We start from the raw sequence: 26797 nt of genomic DNA, 5'->3' as shown, positions 1-26797 counted from the left end.
GGGTTTTGTTTATTTGGCCCAACTTTCCTTTTCTGTTTCAGCTAGGTCTTAATCTTTTTCTTATATATACACCATGTATTTTACTCTCTAATATACAAGTGAATAAAAGTTTTTTTTATATTTATTTTTCTCTACAATTAGGGTTCATCAAAACCTCTCTTTCTTCATTACGATTACGTGCGATTACGTACGCTACATTAAAGCATCACATCAGACAAGGAATATTCATCTTCATTTACTGTAATACTTATGCTTACTTTTATTAGTAGCCTTAATTTTTGCTTATCTTTCTTGACATTCCATGGTGTTTTATCATATATTATTTGATGGAGGACCATCCAAAGCCGGACTACATGATTATTCCTCTTAATTTTAGCTTTCCAAATTTTTAGCATTTATTGCTTTCTTTATTGGCTTCCGTTGGTACACCTTTTTGGTGATTTGGTGGTGCTAGAAGTGGTACATAAAGGAGTGCTTTGGCTAAACCATTTTTGGGGTAACAATTTGGTCTTCAAGAGTCTATATCAAAAGGAGAAAGAAGGATCAAAGAAAAGGAAATTCATATCACTTCACTTCAAGGACCAAATCATATACATTCAAACTTTTCACCAAACACCTTATGTTCAAGCCTTATAATTTGTTTTAGTATCATAGAATTTTGTGTAATTTTATTTTCTTGTATAATTTATTACGAAGTGGACTTTAAGCCTAACTCAACCCCATAAAACCAGCTCATAGGGTTGAGGTTTGCACCCACTTATATACTATGAAAGGCTCTAATCTCTAGTCGATGTGGGATCTCCAACATAATTGTCTTTCCTTTTTAGTGTTTGGGAAAATGCTCCAACAGAAATCCCAATAAAATTTGTAATAATTTTTGTGCAGTAGTGTGATAATGTGTCAGTGAGTTTTAAGTGTTCATTGCACTATCATCACATGACTTGTCCAACTTTACACTTGCTTTTATTTCTATGCTTTCTTTTTTCGTATTATCCCTTTCTTTTATTTTCTTTACCTTTTATGTCTTTGTGATACTTTAAGTTTTTTTCCTATTCTTGTGCTTAGTATACCTTTCTTTGATCTTTAGGATCATTTGCGCATTCACACACACTTTTATGTTTTCAAATTGTTTTGAAGTTAAACTAGTTTTTAACATTTAAACTTCTTTGCCATGGAAGTTGAAATTCTAAGTTATTATTATAAAAAATCTTTTTATTTATAATAAATTTGTAAATAATTACCAATCTATTCTTCTTCTTACTGAAAGAATTAAAAAAAAGGAAAACAAAAAGAGGTACAAGATAAGATTCCATTTAGTTTTGGCTGTAACAACGGTTGTTTTATCATATTGGAGAAGAAGCAACTTTGTGTATTGCAGATCCAATATTTTTGTTCTTGGAATTATTGCACTAAAACTCTTTTTGTTGGACTCGTCATTCATTCCAACATGATTTTGTACATTCACGTCGATATTCCAAAGTCATGCTTGTCATATATTTACAAAGGACACTAAATCATTTTGTTTCAAAAAATTCCATTACAATATATTTAAAATTTAGCAGTTCTCGATCTGTTTAGTTTCTACTTAAGTACAATAGGAGAAAAGGAAAGAGGAATAAAAGTAAAAGAAATAATTAATTATTATACTAATATATCTTAACACATACAAATATCCTTCATAAACCACTTATTTTGCTCTCTTATCATAGATGAAGCTATAAAAAAATAATCTTCATTAGGTAATAACACATGCTTAAAGATAAAAGATTATTTTTAAAGTTGAAATAGAACCAATATAAGAAAGTAGATAAAAAAAATCAAATTTTCAAAACAAATTTATAATTATTATCAAAGGATTGGATAGTTTATTATTTATGTTTAATTATAATTTGAAATTGTCAACCCATTTGTATATATACAAGAGAAACCTTTAAAACAACTTACGTTATAACAACAAAAATAATTAACTGTTCATTCCTTGGATTTGAACAAGACTTTCCCTATAGATTACCATATGGAACATTATACCAGGATGTACTTTGATACCAACCTTGGTAATTTTGTGGGTACTTAAGTCAAACCAAACTAGTTGACCATCCTTTGTTTTGAAAAGTATATTGCCCATACTCCTTGCTCCAATAGGTGTTCCAATGCCAAGTAAAGGATCAAAACTGAAGAGTTTCTTCCATGTTTCTTTCCTACCAACTTCACCCAAAATTGATACGTAAAAGGTAGTTTTATCTTTATAATTTGACATCATAGCAATTGACCCATTTAAGACGAATAAGAACCTGGCCACAACATATATAACAAAAGTATCATGTTTGGGCATGTCTATGGGCACAAGGGTTGCACAGTATGTCTCATTGCTCACGTCAAATGATACCAAGTATACTTGGCCATCAGTAGATGATTTAATTTGAAACTCAAAATCTTGATCAGAAGTCCAACTATTTAACCAATGACACATTCCATCTAAGTACAAATTGTTCTCCCCACCATTTGAACAAAAAGCGTAATCCATATCAACTTTCCTCCAAGAGTTACTTCTTTGGCTATAGATCTCACATATGGGTGTCAAATCCCATTCAATATCAAACAGATTTTGATCCATCACACTAACCAGATTGTCACCAAACGTCACAGTTCTAATCACCTTATAGTCATCTCTTACACAATCATAACCAAAGCCATCATTTGTAATATAAAGTTTGACATGATGTGGTACATACTCAGTTGGACTACGAGGAAGGGTCTTTAATTCACCTGTAGCTGGATTCCATAAATACATAGATTGGTTATAATAATTTAGGTAAAAGCAAAGAATTCCATTAACACTGGAATAACTAAATATATATTTTTCAAAAGGGTGATCCTCTAGTGGATTTGTCCAATTTAATTTTTCTATATTCTGAAACCTTTCACCATTAAGTAAAAATAAACAGGACTCATACTTTATCGGGTCATTATAATATTGATAGAGACATAGAATGAGAGATGTATCATCATAGTAGGAATGGTGACTAGATATGACATTATTACGAAATAAGTCAATAAAATGAGAGTTCTCAAACAAGAGGGCCCATGATTTGCAGAGGCCTCCAAATCTCTTGAGAGATTTCAAAGGAAGTTTGAAGAGAATCGAGACTATGAGATCATCAGGTAAGTGATTTCCAAGCTTCTCATCCACAAATTTGTTCTTCATCTCTTGCTTCTGCAACCAAGAGTTAATGAGTTGCCAATTGTCTTTGGTGTTTTTACTCCAAATGTAGATAGGATAGGTAATGTGTTGGCAGTGTTTGTTAACCAGATTTTTGATGGTGCTCTCTTCTATGTACTCCAACTAATGAAGGGAAAATGAGTTAGAAAAAGGAAATAACAAAAAAAATTGGGGATGGGTTATTATAGATACCTGATCGTCCTTGAGAAAGAGGGTGATTTTGGTTCCCCTTGAAATTTTTTGGGCAGTAATGTCCCTAGTGACAATTAAGGATCCATCGATTTGAGATTCCCAAATATATTGATCAAGGTCATTATACTTAGAGGTGACGATAACCTTTTGAGAAACTAAATAAGCTGAGTAGAATCCAACATCCAAATTATTGACCAAATCTAAAACAAACACAACGAAACTACAATTAATAACCATTAAATACAAATGAAAATAATTTAATAACCATTAAATAGAAATGAAAATAAAACATTGTGACCTTCCTACCATATTTGGTCATGCCAACACCATTATCGATGATAGAAAGTGTTTTCTTAGCCTTGTGAGGTATCAATCTAATCATTAATTCATCATCTAAAATTCTCATGTCTGCAAGCCTCTCAAATCGAATTTTATTTAGAGCCTGAGGACGCATACATTGATTGATAACAATTCTAGAAAAGAAATGTACAAATATAAAATCAAAATTGAAAGAGAACTTACATCAAAAGCATTATTGATAAGTTCACGAAGGAAGATTTCTTTGTTCGAATAGAAAGTCTTCTTCATTAGGCTCAACACTGAACTCATTTTACCTTCCAATACCAATGCGTCATCATTCACCATTGCAATTGCTTTGTGATAATTACGAACTAGATTGAATCAATTGAACAAAATGACATTACCAATAACCATATTTTATATGCATTACCACATCCACCAAATAAAACTACTTAATATAATATCATCATCCAGACACGTGTATAAAAGTAAAACACTATTCTAAATTTTTTTTAATATCTTTAGTAAAAACATTTAAAATTCATTATGATAAGTCAATAATTACAATAATTAAAATATTAATAAATTCTATTAATTAATAATTGATTAAAATGTTATATTTTTATCTTAATATATTTTAATTAATATAATTATTGCTTAAATGAATTTTAAAAAAATTACTAAAGATATTAAAAAACTATTAAAAATAGTGTCTTAGTTTTATACACGTGTGTATGTATATATATAACTAGTTAACATTATAATTTAAGTTAATTATAAATTAATAAAATTTAGTAACTATTTAATTAATATAATTAAAATTTAAGTCATATGTTAATTTGATTAAATTTGTTGTCAAAATGCTTTCTATTTGGATGATATGACGTATGAGAAATTATGCTAGATTTCAAGTTAAGATTAATTTTTCCAGGACCATTTACACCATTAAAGATTTCACTTGCCTACTGAGTAATTTGTCCGAAAGCTATATGACCAATGATATGTTTAATTTCAATTTGCTTAAGTTCTTTTATATTAATATTCATAGTGAAAAAGTTCTTCATCCTCTTCCTGTTAGATGAGAGTTTCCTTCACCATGTTGGGTTAAAATTAATAATGATGATCCTGCTAGGGGTTCTCCTAGTCTTGTTACTTGTGGTGGTATTTTTCATGGGAGTATAGGTGCGTTTATTGATGGTTTCTCTTCTTTCCTTAGATATTCAAACTGCTTTGGTTGTTGAGTTTTATGGAGTTATACATGCCATTAAAGAAGCTCAAACGATGAGTTTTACTTGTTTATGGCTTGAATGTGATTTTGCCTTAGTTTGTGTTGCATTTACTTTCCTTGGATTTTTTGTAATAAGTGGAACACTAATCAGGTCATGTGCCTAATCTTTCAAGTCCCATTAGACGGTCTAAAACTAGTACATTATCTATGAGTTTTAATGATAATAAACACTCTATATGACTTATTTGTATAATTTTGAATGTATTATCTGAACATTTTAACATGTTTTTTTTTTCTGATAGTTGATAGATTTATAAGACCATCCAATGATATTACCAAGTCTCGTGACAAAAGGTCTAATAGAACTTAAATCTTCATAATGTGAATTTAAATAACAATAAAGAAATAACGATAAAATAATTTCTAGATAAATATGTAGTGTTTAAAATATCATCTTCAACTGTGAAAAAATAGGTAAAACATAATAAGAGAGTGTTGAATTGTATTTTAAAAACTTTTTTAGATTCTCGCAAGTATTGCGTGATGATATACAATTAGACGATAATTTTGTGCTTGAAAGACAAAGTATAAAAAGTTTTCATACACTCAATCGAAGAAATTCTCCTTCTTCTGTTATTGCAAAAATAAAAAAATGCAATTTTAGTTGGATAAGGAAGGAAGAGATTACTTGGATATTTTTCTACAGGTTCGTTAACACAAACTATATCTAATTCTCAAATCAACAAATTGAGTTCTATTTATAAAAAATAGTATTCTTTTGATTTGAAGGGAAAAACCATGTGAAAGTGCCTTGAGTGTAAAATTGTTGTTTTACAGATTAATCAATTGTTTTTTACTTGTTGGTTTTGTTATAAAAAATTTAATTTGTTAACTTGTTAACTGAAAAGATAATCTGTAATTTTTCTTGATTGAGACTAGAATAAGAATTTCGATCTATTATTTTGAGTTTTAATCTGTTTAATCTGGGTGACTTAAATTGATATCAAGAACTGCTGCTATTCAAGAATAATCTGATAAATTTTTCTTTAAGTGAATATCTTGAAATTGGTTATGAATTTGCTTAAGAAAAAATATTAATTTGTTGTTTCTGTAGACAATCTATTGTTTTCCCTATGGTGGTATTCTGTTAAGGAAATTTCAATATGTTATTTCATAAAATAACCAGTTGTTTTTTCAGTCAGGATTGAATAATTTGATCTTTGCGAAAATTAGTCTAAGTACAATTCACCCCCCCTCCCCTCTTGAACTTACATTGCTATAAAAATCAACATGTTAAACTAAATCAAACACGTGTCAATCTAATTTAACTGAATCTTATCAGAAAACATGTGTTTATGATGTATTCAATATGCCACTTGTATCCATGTATGTACTCATGGGATGTTTCTCTCCTCTCTCCTGAATCATGCGTCTAAGAAATTAATCAGAATAATGCGAACTAATTAAAAAACCAAATTTTAAGACAAGTAAGACTCTCAATTGTGCATTCAAGTACAACCTCTCATAAAAACCAAATTTCCAAGAGATTAAAAGATTAAAAGATTAAAACAACTGTTACAAAGAATAAAAAAATAAACTTTTATTCATCAAAACTTCAAAACTCATGAGAAATTACAAAGGAATCAACCAAAATGATTTTAGCATTCCATGCGGAGACAAAAACAAAAAAAAGAAAAAAATAAAATAAAACTAGGTTAGAGTGTGTTGCATATGATGCTCCTTTTTTCTTCTTCTGAGTCTGCTTTATAATCTTCTTTCCTTGTACAAAATTAGATTAAAAATCTACCTTATGATATTGTTTTACAATTATTAGATGTTTTCTTTCTTGTTTCAGATTATTAAGAGATATCTTCATTCTCATATTTTATTCTTACTTCTCTTTCATATATATTGTTTCCAATTTTGTTTTAAATTTGCGCATTGATAGTAATGCATTCCAATACTGCTGTGAGAGATGATTATGATGGATGAAATAAAAATAACTAATTATTATATTCACTAAATCAAAAATTATTTTATAAATTAAAAATTATTGAAAGTTAAATTAGTTTTTATTATTAATAAAAACTTTTGATATAAATAGAGATTATACTTTTAGTGACTAATGGTCATAAAAAAACATTTGTTTATTTAGAAACAACTTTTTTTTGTCTCTAATTGAAATATAAATAGAAATATTTTTTAATTATTATTAATTTATTTCAAGGACTAATGTTTTGTCAATAAATAATAAAATTAGATATTAAGTTTTTTCCTGGATTAATATATTTAAATTTTTCGTCATTAAAATCTTATTTTAGATATTATTTTTTTAGTATTTAAATTTTATAAAATTATGTACTATTTTTTTTATTGTGATTTATAAACCAATTATATATAGACTAGATTATTGAATATGTTATACGGAAACCAATTTAGTTATCAATATATTATTCACTAAATTAGTTTTTAAATAGTGAATATTTATTATCATAATACCATTTACTCCTTTATTTATTTACATAATTTTTTAAATTTAAAACCAAAAAATAAAATAAAATAATTGATATAATAAAATTAGTTAACACACTATGAAAATTTCAAATGTTAGCAAGGTTTTGCACACATATGTAGTAAAATGTCACATGCAAAATTTTTACCTCAACAAATTGAATATAGTATTTCTATCATTTCAGTTATTTCACCTAACATTTTCATGTGTTGTTACATTTAACAGGAACAAAATAATAACGGCTCATATGTGTTTTCAATAATATGTAAGTGTTTTATAAAATTAAAATATATAACTCTAAAATTATAGATGGATAGAAATTGTCCAACTATAAAATAGAAAATGAGTTAGTGTTTCAAATAATGATTCCAGTGTACATAGAGTAAAATTTAAAAACTTTTCAACAATAGAAAAAAGATAAAATTTGATGAAAGTAAAGAAAAATTAGATAAATTAATCACTATTATAATAATTTGTAAATACATTACAATATATGCCTTGGACAGTTTATTATACTCACTTTTGTTTCAGTTATTTCAGTTATGCTTTGCAAGATTTTCAATTATTATATTTGTTCAAAATATCCTGAAGAATCATCAATAATTATAATAAAAAGGAGTCTTAGTAACTAATAATGTGAGACTTGCTAAAAAGTATAATCTCTTAATATTCATGCTAAATAATATATTTGATTAAATTTAATTATATTCAATATTGTATTTTTATAATTTTTTTATTGGTATGAATTTTATGTTTTTGTGTTCTAAATTAAGTCTTCAATATTTTTGTAATTGTAATTCTTACCTAATGTTTAAGATTTTCACAAAGAATAAAACATGTGTTATGATTCTTTGCATGCATGTGCAATGTTTGCATGTTGTATGTTTAAATTATAGTTAGGTTCTTTATTGACATTCATGTTATCTCTAAATTATTTTAATAGAGAATTTAAAAAATTGTTAATTAAAATTATTTATACTTTAAAATAAAAATAATAGTGTATATATATTAATTTGAATACTAAGAAGGTCACAATTTACAATAATAATATTAATGAAATGTGGAGAAATATCATTTTTAATAGTTTTGTTATTTTGATATAAAGTACAGTAACACAATCTAAATTAAAATTTGATTGTGTAGTTAAACAAAATTAAGAAAACTCATTTGTTATGTTTGTTTAAACATTCATTCAAAATGAATAACTTCACTTTCATCTTTATAGGATTTTTCCTATTCCATGGTTATGGTTTTGCTAATGGATTTGATTATAGGATGATTGCACAAACTTGGCCACCAGGCTTATGTCATGAAAAATCATGCATACCAGAAAAAGCAACACTAATGAAGTTTACTATTCATGGTCTATGGCCATCTTCCAACTCCATCAGACTAGAAAACTGTGGAGGAAATCAGATACTACCTCAGGTAAGGCTTTAATTTAAATTTCTTAATATTATAATATTTTGATATGATATTGAAGAGATGACACTTTCTATTATTTATTTTGTTAGATGGGAGGAATACAAAGTGAACTCCAACAAGATTGGCCAAATTTGTTAAATGCGAATGACACAACATTTTGGTCTTACCAGTGGAAGAAGCATGGAACCTGCTCTTATATGATGTCATTTGATTTCTTCATGTTGGCATTAGATATTTATGCAAGAAATGATCTTCAAGCAATACTTAACAATGCAGGTATATTAAGTGGTGGGAACTATGATAAAAATCATATCATCTCAACCATAAGCCTATCTCTGGGTGCTAAACCACAAGTCGTATGTTCCAAAGCATCACCTAAGCATGTAATTGAAATAAGATTATGTTTGGACACAAACCAATTTCCTGGGTACATCAACTGTCCTTCACAATGGTTTGCATGTGATAAAGGTCAGTATGTAAACTTTCTGTAATAAGATACAATATAACTAATTGATGAATAAAGATTAAACAATTCTACACAAATATACACAATTATATGTTGTATCTTATTTTCTCCTGTTATTAGGTCTACTGCAACAGGTCTACTGCAACAGGGTAATCCTGTTCTATGTGTCCAATAAAAATTTCAGTTGTGTTGTATTGGTTATTTGATGTTGTATTTGACTAATTATTGAATGTTACTATGAAATTAAGAAGAATTGGATTGGATGTAACATGCTTTCATACTTATTATACTTTTTAACTTAAAATATTAATATATATATATATATATATTATTATATTATCAAAATAGTTGTTTAATTGTTGTAATTTCTCTTTGGGTGAGTGTTAAATATACTTTTCTAATAAATTATACTTTAAAATTAAAGGTGATGATTTATAAAATAAGGGAGTACAAATGAGGAGGCATTAATTTCTTTGAAAGTACAGTGAAGAGAAAGGAATAACAAAAAAGCTTACAATAATTTATATAATAAATTATTAAATGATACCATGATAAATGAAAAGGGAAAGATAAGAAAAGAAAAAGTGAAAAAGATGCATGATGTAAAAAAGGGTAAATATTTGATCCCTCTTTCCCAATATAAGAAGAGCAGAGGCACATGAGTGGAATAGAGACACCCAAAACAAGAGTTCAAGATACATACATGGGTATGATGACATTCTCCATCTTCAAACTACTTCTGTCATCATTCTTTCTCTGCACTTTCTTGCAAGAACCCACTAATGCCCTTAGAAAGGAAAGCAAGCTCTGTATTGTATTTCTCCACCACTGTTTCTTATTCAACTATTTTCAGTGTTAATCTATTCAAGAAATGTAACATAAACATGGATAGATACTCTGTTTTCATACCTACATTGTGTACTTGGTAGGACACTCTCATGGACTAGACCCTCTCCCAATGATCTTGAAATAGCCACCAACACTAATCTTTATTTATTCTTGTTTCTCTACTGTGCAATGAATGAAGGAGGCATATATTTATTAGTAACAAAGAAGCATCACTCATTTTGACCAACATGGGAAGCAATGTTTTTATTAATAACAAAGAAGCAGTATTTACTAGTAACAGCAACAAACATGGAAAGGCATCAGCTTCAATTTAATCTGCATTACCAAATTTTTTATTAAGGAAATCAATACAAATGTTATATAAGCAAATATTCAAAACATCACCTTAGGGTTTCTTTGATTTTGGGCAAAGTCTCTGGTGGTGGTGAAACAGATAATTGAAAATTAGATGGCATGTTGGAAGAAGATAAAAGCTAAACCTTCACTACATGATTAAATTATCATTTCACGACAAAGAAATCCAAATTCCAGCAACTACTAGCATTCCTAGGGTTTTAAAGGAGCTTGAAAATGCAAAGGCAAAACCTAAACCTAAGAAGGAGAAATCTTGAGAGAGGCACTAACCAGTTGTTACCGAGCACTTCTTCTACGCGGTAGCTGCTAACCATCTCGAAGACGGTGTTGACGTATGTGATATGGTGGTAAGGCACGACGAAGCTGCAGGGCGCAGTTTGGAGGAAGAGAATGACGAAAAGGGGATATGGATTTCCAGTAAGAGTGAAAATTATAAAATATTAAAGGATAAATAATAAAATAGTATTAAAATTATTTATTTATTAGGTTTTGAAAAAAATATTTTCATCAGTTTTTAAATAAATCTTTGAAACTTAATCTAATAAAATAAATCTTTGCAAATTGTTCATATTTTATAATAAACTTATACAAAATTCTATGATGTAGTCTGACTTTTTGGATGGTCCTCCATCAAATAATATATCATAAACAACAATGGAAGGTCAAGGTCAAGAAAGACAAGCAAAAATTAAAGCTACTAATAAAACTAAGCAACCTAAGAAATGCTCTTGAAAAGATTACAAACCAAAAATTCTAGAGTGGACTGACACAAACTGTTGCAGAATTTATATGATTTTTTTCACAAAGTATTTTATGGTATAAACTCAACAAGGAGAAATATGCAACAAATTTGAGACTATATGGATATTTATTCACAGATAAATAAATACAACAAGTTGATATAACCGCAAGCAATTTGGTAGAATTATGCAATCTAGGTTCAACATTGGCCTTGTTCATGTGCACTGGCCTACAAAAAGGTGTGATCAACTTTCCCATGGTTTTACTAGGCCAATTAGGCTCTCTAGCAAGGGAAATTTCAGAGAGAATTAGGTTTCAAATCTAAATACTTCATTCAATAATAACAAATTTGAATACATGAGACTCTTCCTTGTATCAGAAGTAAGGGTATCTAGAGTGTCTTTGATTTATTTACCAACTACTCTTAAACTAGTTCAAAATACAAGTCCTAAACATCATTATTCTACTATTTGTAATTTCTATACAAATAGTTCTTGTATCTTTATTCTTATATATGGTTGCTTGGATGGTCCTCCATTAATCTCCCTTTCTTCAAAAGGATCTACCCTCAGATCCAATTAAAGTGCCACCTTATTTGTATAGACTGGATTCAATATCCACCGGTTCGTGGATCCACCTAAAAGAGAAAGTAAGAATACATAATAAGTAAACATATTTGTAAATTTTCCAAAAAATGTGTTGTATCCTTTTTGTAGAAGAAAAGTCTTTAACAATAGAAAAAGAATGTAATTGAGATATACCTTCCTTGCAAGTTGGAGTAAGTCGGAACAAAATTTTTGAAGGGTAATCCTCTATTGGTTGAGGTGTTATAATAGTTTGTTTTCATGCTGCTTGTTCACCTTCTAGCCTACTTCCAAGTCACTGATGTTCTCACGAAACCTGTTTCAGGAGACTCTTTTGCTAGACTTAGACATAAACTTATGGTTGACCTTGGATTGCATCACCTTTTATCTCCATCTTTCCCTAGATTCCTAAAATTAGCATAAACTTGGGAATAAATAGTTCTTTTCCATCTCATAATCCAAAATATGTTAAAAGATTCAAATTCCTAATTTTAAGATTGAATTATAACTTTATCAACAATTAAAATTCATAAGTGCCTAGCTTTTTGTAGAAAATGTCACTAAATTATGACATTTATCAATGTCCTCAAAAGAAAACATTGATTTTAAAAGACCAAGACATTCAAGGGATTAATACTTTATCTTTTGTATTTGAGGCTGAAGAAGTCATGTCTTCTAAGGAAGAAATTCAACTACGTACAGGAGATTTATGGATGGTTCAATGACTCCTTCAAAGTTGTCCCGTAGAATTAGGTACTTCACAATGAGAAAACCTATTTCACACACACTAAATGTAAAGTTCTAGATAACATTTGTTCCTTAATTTTCGATAGTGGTTCTTGTTATAACTGTTAGAGTTCTAAGTTAGTCAACATGATGTTGTAGTTGTCAAACATATTAGACTGGATTAATCAACATGATGGTGTAGTTGTTAAACACAAGCAGGTGCGCCAATTCACATAGGAAATTACCAAGAAAACATTTTATGTGATCTTATCCCCACAGAAATTGGACACATGATACTTGGGTGACCTTGACAATTTGATCGTAATACTCTTCATGAAGGTCATTCCAATTAAATAACTTTCCATTTCAAAGGTCATAAATATACTATATGTCCTCTTACACTTGCAAAACTTTGAGAGGATGCCATAAAACTCAAAACAAAAATAGAAGGTGAAAGACAAAATATAGAAACACCTCAACCAACAATAGAGGATTACCCTTCCAAACCTTCCAAAATTTTGTGCCTACTTACTCCATCTTACAAGGAAGGTATATCTCACTTACATTCTTTTTCTATTGTTAAAGACTTTTCTTCTACAAAAAATATACAACACATTTTTTGGAAAATTTCCAAATATGTTTACTAATTTTGTATTCTTACTTTCTTTTTTAGGTGGATCCACGAACCGGGTGGATATTGAATCCAATCTTTACAAATAAGGTGGCACTTTAACCGGATCTGAGGGTAGATCCTTTTGAAGGAAGGGAGATTAATGGAGGACCATCCAAGTCACCATATACAAAAATAAAGACAGAAGAACTATTTGTATAGAAATTACAAATAGTAGAATAATGATGTTTAGGACTTGTATTTTAAACTAGTTTAAGAGTAGTTTGTAAATAAATCAAAGACACTCTAGAAACCCTTACTTGTCATACAAGCAACGGTCTCTAGAGCATCTTAAGAGGACCTACACGCCACCTCCTTAAGCCACTAACCTCACCATAGTTAAGCTTGCTTAACTAGAGTTATGGTAGCTTAAAGAAAAAGTTACTTTCATCCTCTTCATCTATAAATATCTCAAATGAACCTCATGTATTAAGATTTGTTATTATTTAATGAAGTATTCAGATTTGAAACCTCATTCTCTCCTAAATTTCCCTTGCTAGAGAGCCTAATTGGCCTAGTAAAACCTTAGGAACGTTGGACACACCTTTTTCCTCTTCATTGCACCTCAAATTCCAACCGAAACTCACCTTCTCCTCTTACTTTCGGTGAACTTCTCCAACCAATTCCGTCGCCACTCCATATTTTAATCCAACCTCAAGCTTGGATTACATCAGGTGGATCAGAGCACACCAAGATCCCACAACCAAGCTTCTTCCAACTAAGTCAAATTTCACAATTTTTTTTGTTCAACCTTGTTCTTCACGGTTCTTGCTTGTTCTTCCATAATTATTTGTTTTACAATGTTTATAATCATTTTTATCTAATTATAATTTGTTTCCATCATTTAAAACAATTTTTCACCAGTTAAATTCACTTAAACATTCATCAAACACTTTAACCTCACTTGTTGCTTGTTGTTCTCTTTTGTTTTGCATTTTTCTTGCTTTTAATTGGTTCAATTGTTGTTCTAGTTCATTTTCCAATGTTTAACCTTTTTTTTACAATTTAATTGGTTCATTCCATGTTTTGTTTGGTGCCTTTTGTTTATTTATGTTGCATATAGCATCCACACCAAAACAGTACAGTTTGTGTTCTTCGATTTTCCTTTGATAATGCTTCATTATTTGTTTTTTTTTTAGTTTAAATCCATGTATGTGTGCATTAAGGTCTTGTTTAGTGTTTCTAATATTTGCTTGTTCAGTTTCACATTCAATTCTTCATTAGTTTTGATTTTTTTGGTTAAGTGTTTTTATTTTGCTAGATGTTTGATAGTTTGTGTTCATGCACACCTAGTGTTTGTGAAAAGGTTCCTTTGAGTTTCTGAGTTTATGCTTTTGTTCTTTTCAGTTTTTACCTATTCCTGAGTCTTTCAACTTGCTACTAGTTCATTAGTGAGTTTCTTTAATCCATTTCCAATAATTGTCTTGAAATTTTGTTCAATTCTTCGTTGACTTCTTTAGGTTTCTGCTCAGTTTTCATAATTATATGATTTTCACTTCGTTTTGAAAAATTACCCTGACCTCATTTTGCATCCAAATCTTGTGAATTTTTTTTTGTATGAACCTTGACATGTTTACGACATATAGTAAAACAAGCACATTCTAATCTCAACTACAAAAAAAAAAAAAAAACCCACCAAATCCAGGACGTTTTTGTTGTATCACACATAGTTTCCGTGCATTTGTAGCTCTTAATTTTCAGTTTATTGCACCAAGTTCCTTTGGTGTTTTAGCTTGATACTTTTACCATATTATGCAACATATCTTACCTATAACTAGTTCAAATTTTAGCTTTAAATTCTTTGTATAAAAATTACCATAAATCTTACACTCCACTCGGCCAATGTTGAACCTAGATTGCATAACTGCTACCAAATTGTTTGCGGCAATATCAACTTGTTGCTTTTATTTCTCTGTGAATACAAATCCATTTAGCCTCAACTTTGTTGCATATTATCCCTTGTTGAGTTTATACCGTAAATATTTCAGCCTAAAAAAGTTTGTGAAAAAATTCATATAAATTCTGCAACAGTCTATGGCAATCCACTCTAGAATTTTTTGTTTGTAATCTTTTCTAGAGCATTTCTTAGGTTCCGTTTTCTTGTGCTTACTTTAATTAGTAGCCTTAATTTTTGCTCGTCTTTCTTGACCTTCCATTGTTGTTTATCATATATTATTTGATGGAGGACCATCCAAAGCCGGACTACATGATTATTCGTCTTGATTTTAGCTTCACAAATTTTTAGCATTTATTGCTTTCTTTATTGGCTTCCGTTGGTACACCTTTTTGGTGATTTGGTGGTGCTAGAAGTGGTACATAAATGAATGCTTTGGCTAAACCATTTTTGGGGTAACAATTTGGTCTTCAAGACTCTATATCAAAAGAAGAAAGAAGGATCAAAGAGAAGGAAATTCATATTACTTCACTTCAAGGACCAAATCATATACTTTCAGACTTTTCACCAAACACCTTATGTTCAAGCCTTGTAATTTGTTTTAGTATCATAGAATTTTTTGCGATTTTATTTTCTTGTATAATTGTCTTTCCTTTTTAGTGTTTGGGAAAATGCTCCAACCGAAATCCCAATAAAATTTGTAATAATTTTTGTGCAGTAGTGTGATAATGTGTCAGTGAGCTTTAAGTGTTCATTGCACTATCACCATATGACTTTTCCAACTTTACACTTGCATTTATTTCTATGCTTTCTCTTTTCGCATTATCCCTTTCTTTTATTTTCTTTACCTTTTATGTCTTTGTGATACTTTAGGGTTTTTCCTCTTCTTGTACTTAGTATACCTTTCTTTGGTCTTCAGGATCATTTGCGCATTCACACACACACTTTTATGTTTTCAAATTCTTTTGAAGTTTCTTCCGAAAACATTTGTGTGACCTTTTTTAGGTAAGCTCTGACTAGGAAAGTCTTTGTACTTAAGTCGTCCATTGTGACTCACATCACTTTCCTGTGAGTGAATTTGGAAAATTCTCACTTTAGATTCCTTGATTAACTTCGGAAAAAAATATCTAAACTTTTGTGAAAACATTTTTGTTCAGCCTAGTTCAAATTTTAAATCTTTTGTGAATTTTTCAGTTTTCCAAATTTAACTACGGGTGATCATAAGATACTTTTGGCTTTGAAAAAAAAGCAATGAAGACCTTTCTGAGATAAAATAAATGCTTATAAAATATACCCAATCTCAGGAAAGTAAAACACATAGGTCTCAAAGTAAACATATAGAAAGCTTACATAGACCTAGGAGTAGACAGAGGGAGGGTATTATAAAAAAGGAACCTTATACGAAATCCTATTGTCCAAGAAAAGAGGTCTTTCAAAACACCCATATTGTGGATACATATCCTAGTTCAACCTACCCTAAGAAAGAGTACAAGAACTGATGGGGAATTACAAAGGAATCAACGAAAAGGATTTTAGCCTTCCATGCGGAGGCAAAAACAAGAAAAAGAAGAAAATAAAATAAAACTAGGTTACAGTGTGTTGCATATGATGCTCATTTTTTCTTCCCTGGAGTCTCTTTTATAATCATATTTTTCTTGCATAAAATTGGATTCAAAATCTACCTTATGATATTGTTTTACAATTATCAGATATTTCCTTTCCTGTTTCACATTATTAAGCAGATATCTTCATTCTCATATTTTATCCTTGCTTCTCTTCCATATATATTGTTTCCAATTTTGTTTTAAATTTGTGCATTGATAGTAATGGATTCCAACACTATTGTGAGAGATGATTATGATAGGTGAAATAAAAATAACTAATTATTATATTCACTAAATCAGAAATTCTTTTATCAATTAAAAAACATTGATAGTTAAATTAGTTTTTAACATTCAAACTTCTTTTTCCATAGAAGTTGAAATTCTAAGTTATTATTATAAAAAAATCTTTTTATTTGTAATAAATTACTAATAAGTACCAATCTATACTTCTCCTTACTGAAAGAATTAAAAACAAAAAAAGATACAAGATAAGATTCTACCTAGTTTTGGCTTTAACAACATTTGTTTTAACAACGTTTGTTTTATCATGTTGGAGAAGAAGCAACTTTGTGTATTGCAATCAAATTTTGTTGTTCTTAGAATTATCAATACAATTTTAATTATATTACGAAAGCATGTTGAATTCTATTGTATAAAATGTGGAATTAAATTACGAAAACAGCCTCAATTAAATATTAAAAAATATTTAAATTTCATGCCTTATTTTTTGACAAATACATGATTTATTTGTATTTTTTTTCTAGATTTTATAAAATGACACAAAAATCCACATGACAATTAATGTTAATCATTCAGCCTACAAACTTTTATAAATTTAAAAATAAAAAAGTAAATTTAAATAAATAGATAATTCACTTCTATCTTATAAAGGACTTACTCTCTCACTTATTAAAGAATTTTATATAACACAAACTTCAAACATGAGATCTAAACAATAACTCTTACAATTTTATACTTTCATCATGACATAGTTAACATATATTTACGGAGGACACTAAGTCATTATGTTTCAAAAAAATTCATTACAATATACTTAAAATTTAGCAGTTCTCGACTCTTTTTAGTTTCTACTTAAGCACAATAGGAGAAAAAGTAAGAGGAATAAAAGTAAAAGAAATAACTAATTATTATACTAATATATCTTAAAACATACATATATCCTTCATAAACCACTTATTTTGCTCCCTTATCATATCATAGATGAAACTATAAACAAAATTTCTCTTCATTAGTTAATAACACATGCTTAAAGGTAAAAGATTATTTTTAAAGTTGAAATAGAACCAATATAAGAATATAGACAAAAAGAGAGATCAAATGTTCAAAACAAATTTATAATTATTATCAAAGGATTTGATAATTTATCATGTTTAATTATAATTTGAAATTGTCAACCCATTTGTATATATACAAGAGAAACCTTTAAAAAAAGTCATAAGTCGCTTAGGTTATAACAACAAAAATAATTAACTTTTCATTCCTTGGATTTGAACAAGACTTTCCCTATAAATTACCATATGGAACATTATACCAGGATGTACTTTGATACCAACCTTGGTAATTTTGTGGGTACTTAAGTCAAACCAAACTAGTTGACCATCCTTTGTTTTGAAGAGTATATTGCCCATACTCCTTGCTCCAATAGGTGTTCCAATGCCAGGTAAAGGATCAAAAATGAAGAGTTTCTTCCATGTTTCTTTCTTACCAACTTCACCCAAAATTGATATGTAAAAGGTAGTTTTACCTTGATCATTTGACATCATAGCAATTGACCCATTTAAGACAAACAAGAACCTGTCCACACCATATATAACAAAATCATCATCTATGGCCATGTCTATGGGCACAACGGTTGCACAGTATGTCTCATTACTCATGTCAAATGACACCAAGTATACTTGGTCATCAGTAGATGAAATATCAAGTTGAAACTCAAGATCTTGACTAGAATACCAGTTATTTAACCAATGACACATTCCATCTAAGTACAGATTGTTCTCCCCACCTTTTGAACAAAAAGCGTAATCCATATCAACTTTCCTCCAACAGTTACTTTTTTGGCTATATATTTCACATATGGGTGTGAAATCCCATTCAATAGTAAACAACTCTTCATCCCTCTCACCAAACGAATTTTCATCAAACGTCACAGTTCTAATCACCTTATAATCATCTCTTACACAATCATAACCAAAGCCATCATTTGTAATATAAGCCTTGACATGAGGTGGTACATACTCAGTTGGGCTGCGAGGAAGGATCTTTAATTCACCTGTAGCTGGATTCCATAAATACATAGATTGGTTATAATAATTTAGGTAAAAGCAAAGAATTCCATTAACACTGGAATAACTAAATATATATTTTTCAAAAGGGTGATCCTCTAGTGGATTTTTCCAATTCAATTTTTCTGTATTCTGAAACTTTTCACCATTAAGTAAATATAAACAGGACTCATACTTAATCGGGTCATTATAATATTGATAGAGACATAGAACGAGAGATGTATCATCATAGTAGGAATGGTGACTAGATATGACATTATTACGAAATAAGTCTATAAAATGAGAATTTTCAAACAAGAGGGCCCATGATTTGTAGAGGCCTCCAAATCTCTTGAGAGATTTCAAAGGAAGTTTGAAGAGAATCGAGACTATGAGATCATTAGGTAAGTGATTTCCAAGCTTCTCATCCACAAATTTGTTCTTCATCTCTTGCTTATTCAACCAAGAGTTAATGAGTTGCCAATAGTCTTTGGTGTTTTCACTCCAAATGTAGATAGGATAGGTAATGTGCTGGCAGTGTTTGTTAACCAGATTCTTGATGGTGGCCTCTTTTGTGTACTCCAACTAAAAGAAAAAATGAGTTAGAAAAAGTAAATAACAAAAAAATTGGGGATGCGTTAATATTGATACCTGGTCGTCCTTGAGAAAGAGGGTGATTTTGGTTCCCCTTGAAATTTTTTTGGCAGTAATGTCCCTAGTGACAATTAAGGATCCATCGAGTTGAGATTCCCAATTATATTGATCAAGGTCATTATACTTAGAGGTAACTATAACCTTGTGAGCAACTAAATAAGCTGAGTAGAATCCAACATCCAAATTATTGACCAAATCTAAAACAAACACATATAACAAAACTACAATTAATAACCATGAAATACAAATGAAAATAATTTAATAACCATTTAATAGAAATGAAAATAAAACATTGTGACCTTCCTACCATATTTGGTCATGCCAACACCATTATCGATGATAGAAAGTGTTTTCTTAGCCCTGTGAGGTATCAATCTAATCATCAATTCATCATCTAAAATTCTCATGTCTGCGAGCCTCCCAAATTGAATTTTATTTAGAGCCTGTGAAGGCATACATTGATTGATAACAATTCCATAAAAGAAATGTACAAATATAAAATCAAAATTGAAAGTGAACTTACATCAAAAGCATTATTAATAAGTTCACGAAGGAAAATTTCATTGTTCGAATAGAAAGTCTTCTTCATCAGGCTCAACACTGAACTCATCTTACATTCCAATACCAATGCGTCATCATTCACCATTGCAATTGCTTTGTGATAATAACAAACTAGATTGAATCAATTCAACATAACGACATAATCAATAACCATATTTTATATGCATTACCACGTCCACAAAATAAAACCACTTAACACCAAATCATCATCCACACACGTGTATAAAAGTAAAACACTATTTCTAATACTTTTTTAATATCTTTTGTAAAAACATTTAAAATTCATTATGATAAGTCAAGAATTATATTAACTAAAATATTATAAAATGTATTAAGATAAAAATGTAACATTTTAATCAATTATTAATTAATAGATTTAACAATATTTTAATTATTGACTTATATGAATTTTAAAAAAATTACTAAAGATATTAAAAATAGTGTCTTAGTTTTAGTTTTATACACGTGTGTATGTATAGATATAACTAGTTAACATTATAATTTAAATTAATTTTAAGTTAATTATAAATTAATAAAATTTAGCAACTATTTAATTAATATAATTACAATTTAAGTCATACGTTAATTTGATTTGAATTTGCTTAAGTTCTTTTATATTAATATTCGTAGTGAAAAATTTTGTCATCCTCTTCCTGTTAAATGAGAGTTTCCTTCACCATGTTGGGTTAAAATTAATATTGATGATCTTGCTAGGGGTTCTCTTGGTCTTGCTACATGTGGTGGTATTTTTCATGGGAGTATAGGGGAGTTTATTGGTGGTTTCTCTTCTTTCATTGATATTAAAATTGCATTGGTGGTCGAGTTTTATGGAGTTATACATGCCATTAAAGAAGCTAAAACAATGGGTTTTACTTATTTATGGCTTGAATGTGATTCTGCCTTGGTTTGTGCTGCATTTACTGCTAGGACTAATGTTCCTCGGATTCTTCGTAATAGGTGGAACAATTGTCTTAATTACCGTGAGAAAACCAAGTCATGTGCCTAATCTTCTAAGTCCCATCAAACGGTCTTAAACTAGTACATCATCTATCAGTTTTAATGATAATAAACACTATATATGACTTATTTGTATAATTTTGAATGTATTATCTGAACATTTTAACATGTCTTTTCTGATAGTTGAAGAATTTATAAGACCATCCAATGGTATTTCCAAGTCTCGTGACATAAGGTCTAATAGAACTTAAGTGTTCATAATGTGAATTTAGATAACAATAAAGAAATAACGATAAAATAATTTCTAGATAAATATGAACTGTTTAAAATATCATCTTCAACTATGAAAAAATAGGGAAAATATAATAAGAGAGTGTTGAATTGTATTTTAAAAACTTTTTGTAGATTCTCGCAAGTATCGCCTGATGATATACAATTAGAAGATAGTTTTGTGCTTGAAAGACAAAGTATAAACAACTTTTCATATACTCAAACGAAGAATTTCTCCTTCTTCAGTTATTGCAAAAATAAAAAATACAATTTTAGCCGGATAAGGAAGGAAGAGATTATTCGGATACTTTTCTATGAGTTCGTTTGAAAACACAAACTATATCTAATTCTCAATCAACAAATTAAGTTCTACTATGTAGACTAATGCTGCAATTTACAAAATTGAGTATTCTTTTGATTTGAAGGGAAAAACCATGAGAAAGCGCCTTGAGTGTAAAATTGTTCATACTGGTTTAAAATACAACTTGTTGTTTTACAGATTAATCAATTGTTTTTTTACTTGTTGGTTTTGTTATAAAAAATTTAATGTGTTAACTGAAAAGATAATCTGTTAATTTTTCTTTATTGAGACTATAATAAGAATTTCAATCTATTTTTTTGAGTTTTAATATGTTTAATCTGGGTGACTTAAATTGATATCAAGAACTGCTGCTATTCAAGAATAATCTGATAAAATTTTCTATAAGTGAATATATTGAAATTCTGTAAACAATTTAGTGTTTTCCCTATTGTGGTATTTTGTTAAGGAAATTTCAATAAGTTATTTCATAAAATAACCAGTTGTTTTTTCAGTCAGGATTGAATAATTTGATCTTTGCGAAAATTAGTCTAAGTACAATTCACCCAACCCCCCCTCTTGAACTTAGACTCCTATAAGGTTAAACTAAATCAAACATGCGTCAATCTAATTCAACCAAATTTTATCATATTCAGTACGCCACTTGTATCCATGTATGTACTCATGGGATGTTTCTCTCCTCTCTCCTGAATCATGCGTCCAAGAAATTAATCAGAACAATGCGAACTAACTAAAAACAAAATTTTAAGACAAGGAACACTCTCAATTATGCGTTCAAGTACAACCTCTCACAAAAACCAAATTTCCAAGAGATTAGAAGATTAAAACAACTGCTACAAAGAATAAAAAAAATAAAACTTGTATTCATCAAAACCTCAGAACTCATGGGGAATTACAAAGGAATCGACCAAAAGGATTTTATTCTTCCATGCGGAGGCAAAAACAAGAAAAATAAAAAAAATAAAATAAAACTTGGTTAGAGTGTGTTGCATATGATGCTCATTTTTTCTTCCTCCGAGTCTGCTTAATAATCTTCTTTTCCTTGCACAAAATTGGATTCAAAATCTACCTTATGATATTGTTTTACATTTATCAGATGTTTTCTTTCTTGTTTCGGATTATTAAGCAGATATCTTCATTCTTATATTTTATCCTTGCTTCTCTTCCATATACATTATTTTCAATTTTGTTTTAAATTTATGCATAGATAGCAATGGATTCCAATACAGCTGTGAGAAATGATTATGATGGGTGAAATAAAAATAATTTATTATTATCTTCAATCTTAAACTTTTATAAATTAAAAATATTTATAGTTAAATTAGTTTTTATTATTAATAAAAACTTATGATATAAATAGAAATTATACTTTTAGTAACTAATGGTCTTAAAAAAAACATTTGTTTATTTATAAACAATTTTTTGTTGTTGTCTCTAATTGAAATATAAATAGAAATATTTTTGAATTATTATTAATTTCTATCACGGGCTAATGTTTTATCAATAAAAAATATTAAGTTTTTTCCCTGATTAACATATTTAAATTTTTCATCATTAAAATCTTATTTTAGATATTATTTTTTATTATTTAAATTTAATAAAATTATGTACTAATTTTTTGTTATTATTTTTATTGTGATTTATAGACAAATTATATATATTAGTTTATTGAATATGTTATACGGAAACCAATGAAGTTATCAATATATTATTCACTAAATTAGTCTTTAAATAGTGAATATTTATTATCATAGTACCATTTACTCCTTTATTTATTTACATAATTTTTTAAATTTAAAACTAATATATAACATAAAATAATTGATAAATAAAATTAGTTAACACATCACATTCCTATGAAAATTTCAATGTTAACAAAGGTTTCTCACACACATGTAGTAAAATGTCACATGCAAAATTTCTACCTCAATAAATTGTATACTAGATGAAAAAAATCTAGTATTGGTATCCTTTCAGTTATTTCACCTAACATTAACATGTGGTGTTACATTTAATAGGAACAAAATAATAACAGCTAGCTCATGTGTGTTATCAATAATATGTAAAAGTTCTATAAAAATAAAATATATAACTCTAAAATTATTGGTGGAATGAAATTGTCCATCGATTATAAAATAGAAAATGACTTAGTGTCTCAAATAATGATTTCAGTGTACATAAAGTAAAATTTAAAAACTTTTCAAAAATAGAAAAAAGATAAAATTTGATGAAAGTAAAGGAAAATTATATAAATTAATCACTATTATAATAATTTGTATATACATTGCAATATATGCATTGGACAGTTTCTTATACTCACTTTTGTTTCAGTTCTTCTTTGCAAGATCTTCAATTATCATATTGGTTTATAACCAAAATATCTTGAAGAATCATCAATAATTATAATAGAAAAGGAGTCTTAGTGACTAATAAGGTGAGACTTGGTAAAAAATATAATCTCTTAATATTAATGCTAAATAATATATTTGATTAAATGTAATTATATTCAATATTTTAATTTTATAATTTTTTTATTGATATGAATTTAATGTTCTTTGTGTTCTAAATTAAGTTTTAAAAAATTTTGTAATTGTAATTGTTACGTAATGTTTAGGTTTTTGACAAAGAATAAAGATGTCTATGATTCTTTTCATGTGCCATGTTTAAATTTATATGCATGCATGTGCTATGTTTAAATTATAGTTAGGTTCTTTATTGACATTTATGCTATCTCTAAATTATTTTAACAGAGAATTTAAAAAAAATTGTTAGTTAAAATTATTTATACTTTAAAATGAAAATAACAATAAATATATATATATATATTTATATATATATATATATATATTTATATATATATATATATATATATTAATTTGAATACTAAGAAGGTCACAATTTACAATAATAATATTAATGAAATGTGGGGAAATATCATTTTTAATAGTTTTGTTGTTTTGATATAAAGTACAGTAACACAATCTAAATTAAAATTTGATTGTGTAGTTAAACAAAATTAAGAAAACTCATTTGTTATGTTTGTTTAATTAGCTAAAGACATGAGACTATAAATAGAGATCATTTAACTCATTCATTATTCATAAACATTCATTCAAAATGAATAACTTCACTTTCATCTTTATAGGATTTTTCCTATTCCATGGTTATGGTTTTGCTAAAGGATTTGATTATTGGATGATTGCACAAACTTGGCCACCAGGCTTCTGTCATGAAAAATCATGCATACCAGAAAAAGCAGCACTAATGAAGTTTACTATTCATGGTCTATGGCCATCTTCCAACTCCATTCGACTAGAAAACTGTGGAGGAAATCAGATACTACCTCAGGTAAGGCTTTAATTTAAATTTCTTAATATTATAATATTTTGATATGATATTGAAGAGATGACACTTTCTATTATTTATTTTGTTAAATGGGAGGAATACAAAGTGAACTCCAACAAGATTGGCCAAATTTGTTAAATGCGAATGACACAACATTTTGGTCTTACTAGTGGAAGAAGCATGGAACCTGCTCTTATATGATGCCATTTGATTTCTTCATGTTGGCATTAGATATTTATGCAAGAAATGATCTTCAAGCAATACTTAACAATGCAGGTATATTAAGTGGTGGGAACTATGATAAAAATCATATCATCTCAACCATAAGCATATCTGTGGGTGCTAAACCACAAGTCGTGTGTTCAAAAGCATCACCTAAGCATGTAATTGAAATAAGATTATGTTTGGACACAAACCAATTCCCCAGGTACATCAACTGTCCTTCACAATGGTCTGCATGTGATAAAGGTCAGTATGTAAACTTTCTGTAATAAGATACAATATAACTAATTGATGAATAAAGATTAAACAATTCTACACAAATATACACAATTATATGTTGTATCTTATTTTCTCCTGTTATTAGGTCTACTGCAACAGGTCTACTCCAACAGGGTAATCCTGTTCTATGTGTCCAATAAAAATTTCAGTTGTGTTGTATTGGTTATTTGATGTTGTATTTGACTAATTATTGAATGTTACTATGGAATTAAGAAGAATTGGGTTGGATGTAACAAATGAGGGACATTAATTTCTTTGAAAGTACAGTGAAGAGAAAGGAATAACAAAAAAACTTACAATAATTTATATGATAAATTATTATTAAATGATACCATGATAAATAAAAAGGGAAAGAGGAGAAAAGAAAAATCATATTTACTTCTGTGCACTTTCTTGCAAGAACCCACTAATGCCCTTAGAAAGGAAAGCAAGCTCTGTATTGCATTCCTCCACCACTGTTTCTTATTCAACTATTTTCAGTGTTAATCTATTCAAGAAATGTAACATAAACATGGATAGATACTCTGTTTTCATACCTACATTGTGTACTTGGTAGGACACTCTCATGGACTAGACCCTCTCCCAATGATCTTGAAATAGCCACCAACACTAATCTTTATTTATTCTTGTTTCTCTACTGTGCAATGAATGAAGGAGGCATATATTTATTAGTAACAAAGAAGCATCACTCATTTTGACCAACATGGGAAGCAATGTTTTTATTAATAACAAATAAGCAGTATTTACTAGTAACAGCAACAAACATGGAAAGGCATCAGCTTCAATTTAATCTGCATTACCAATTTTTTTATTAAGGAAATCAATACAAATGTTATATAAGCAAATATTCAAAACATCACCTTAGGGTTTCTTTGATTTTGGGCAAAGTCTCTGGTGGTGGTGAAACAGATAATTGAAAATTAGATGGCATGTTGGAAGAAGATAAAAGCTAAACCTTCACTACATGATTAAATTATCATTTCACGATAAAGAAATCCAAATTCCAGCAACTACTAACATTCCTAGGGTTTCAAAGGAGCTAGAAAATGCAAAGGCAAAACCTAAACCTAAGAAGGAGAAATCTTGAGAGAGGCACTAACCAGTTGTGACCGACCACTTCTTCTACACGGTAGCTGCTAA

The 26797-nt window shown here is 28.8% G+C and overlaps 2 protein-coding genes across 2 annotated transcripts; one reads left to right on the top strand and one right to left on the bottom strand.

The window, feature by feature from the left end:
* Positions 1–18252: 18252 nt before the first annotated feature.
* On the bottom strand, positions 18253–20367 carry LOC137836608 (uncharacterized). Its single transcript, XM_068645269.1, has 4 exons — positions 20228–20367; positions 20012–20147; positions 19702–19901; positions 18253–19635 (listed from the first exon to the last, which is right to left on the bottom strand). The coding sequence occupies exons 1-4, from the start codon at positions 20348–20350 to the stop codon at positions 18253–18255; spliced, it is 1842 nt and encodes a 613-aa protein (XP_068501370.1). The 5' UTR covers positions 20351–20367.
* Positions 20368–24928: 4561 nt separating this feature from the next.
* Positions 24929–25775, top strand: LOC137836607 (uncharacterized). Its single transcript, XM_068645268.1, has 4 exons — positions 24929–25159; positions 25327–25432; positions 25584–25624; positions 25743–25775. Exons 1-4 carry the CDS (start codon positions 24929–24931, stop codon positions 25773–25775), a joined length of 411 nt encoding a protein of 136 aa, XP_068501369.1.
* Positions 25776–26797: the final 1022 nt, after the last annotated feature.

This window comes from Phaseolus vulgaris, chromosome 4 (genome assembly GCF_000499845.2).
Source record: "Phaseolus vulgaris cultivar G19833 chromosome 4, P. vulgaris v2.0, whole genome shotgun sequence".
In the NCBI taxonomy this organism is placed as follows: Eukaryota; Viridiplantae; Streptophyta; class Magnoliopsida; order Fabales; family Fabaceae; genus Phaseolus; species Phaseolus vulgaris.
This window is presented reverse-complemented; position numbering and strand designations above follow the sequence as displayed.